Below are 1627 nucleotides of genomic sequence, written 5' to 3'. Positions count from 1 at the left end.
TTTTTTTTTGTAGTTGTCATTGTTTGGCAGGCCTAGGCTGGATTCTAATCACCAGCCCTGGTGCATGTAGCTGGCACCCTAGCAGCTGAGCTATAGGCGTCGAGCCTATAATTCATTATTTCTAACTTATTTTAGAAATACTTACTAATATCTTTTTTTTTTTCTTTTTTTAAAGACATAGTCTTGCTCTGTTGCCCTGGATAGAGTGCAATGGCATCATTATAGGTAACAGCAACCTCAAACTCCTGGACTCAACCAGTCCTCCTGCCTCAGCCTCCCAAGTAGCTGGGACTAGAGGTCCATACTACCATGCCTGACTAATTTTGTCTGTTTTTAGTAGAGATAAGGTCTTCTTCTTGCTCAGGCTGGTCTCAAACTTCTGCTCTCAACTAATCCACCCATCTCAGCCTCCCCTGAATGCTAGGATTATACACATGAGCTACCACATCTGGCCTTAAATACTTGTGAGACTCTGTCTCAAAATAAATAAATAAATAATAAAAATTAAAAAAAATTAAAAAAATAAAAAAACTCAATAAAATAAATCTAGACACTTACAGCAGAATCAGTGGGCAGGTCTGTGTCCCACTTTCGTCCTTTGAAGTCTCCACCTCTATTCCATCGGAATGAGCTCATGCAACCTCCCTGAGAAAGCTCTGTAGCAATAAAGGTGAAATTTTAAAAAGCTAAGAATATGGAAAACAGAAAAAAAGGCTAAGAGATTATAATAAAAGAAGTACATTATCTTAAAAACCTGATCAATACACCTAAACCTAAAGAATTATAAGATATTAAAGTTCAAGTTACACAGCATATGGAAGAAAGAAATCAGATAAGCCCAAAATAATGTGGGATAAGACTACTATTCTGGGTTCTTAAAGACAGTGACTGGACAACTGAGAAATTTAAATATGGACAATATATTTGATGGCATTACAGAATTATTATTAATGTTTAAGGAGTGATAATCTCATTGTGGTTATATAGGAAACTGTTCTTATTTTTAGGAAAACGCATGCTTAATGTACTGATGTCTGCAACGTACTTTTAAATAGTGCAGAAAAAAAGTGTGTACATGTATATGGAGAAAGGGAATCAAATACGGCAAACTGCTCTTATTCAATTTAGAACACAGTACAGTGTCCATTATACTGTTTTTTGTATACCTGATATACTACTTCATATGTACTTTGTATATACGTATACACACATAGAGAAATACATTTTTTTTAGATGCACAAATACCTTGTTTATGAGGCATCTTCACAAAAAATTCAAACCTGAATTTACTAGGAATATAGAGGACAAAGAGTCATATAAAACTATACTATGGGGATGGATTCACCAAAACACACACCATAGAAAAGTCTGTAGACAAACAATCCAGTTCTTTTGATAAATAAGTTGCAAAGGGAAAAAAAACAGGATGGACAGGAAACTTATAGTTTCAAAGACTTAACCAATCATAAGATGTGAAAATGTTTGAATTCTGATTTAAACAAACAATACTAAAAAAAGGAATTATGTATTTTATGAGGTAACTGGCAATTTGAATATAGCTGGATATTCACAATATAAAAAATATTAGGGATAATTGTATTGTGGTTATGTATGGCTGTATTAGTTT

General features: G+C 33.7%; 1 protein-coding gene across 3 annotated transcripts in view; it reads right to left on the bottom strand.

Annotated features, from left to right (window-relative positions):
* TMEM209 (transmembrane protein 209) overlaps positions 1-1627 on the bottom strand; it is a 36858-nt gene that overhangs the window by 9099 nt on the left and 26132 nt on the right. For all 3 annotated transcript variants that reach the window (XM_023508939.1, XM_003803315.3, XM_023508938.1), the window contains exon 11: positions 559-656. In XM_023508939.1, coding sequence (XP_023364707.1) covers positions 559-656 — 98 coding nt within the window. The remainder of the gene's footprint in view (positions 1-558; positions 657-1627) is intronic.

This window comes from Otolemur garnettii, unplaced genomic scaffold, assembly GCF_000181295.1.
Source record: "Otolemur garnettii isolate 467f Iridium unplaced genomic scaffold, OtoGar3 scaffold00293, whole genome shotgun sequence".
NCBI classification, from domain to species: Eukaryota; Metazoa; Chordata; class Mammalia; order Primates; family Galagidae; genus Otolemur; species Otolemur garnettii.
This window is presented reverse-complemented; position numbering and strand designations above follow the sequence as displayed.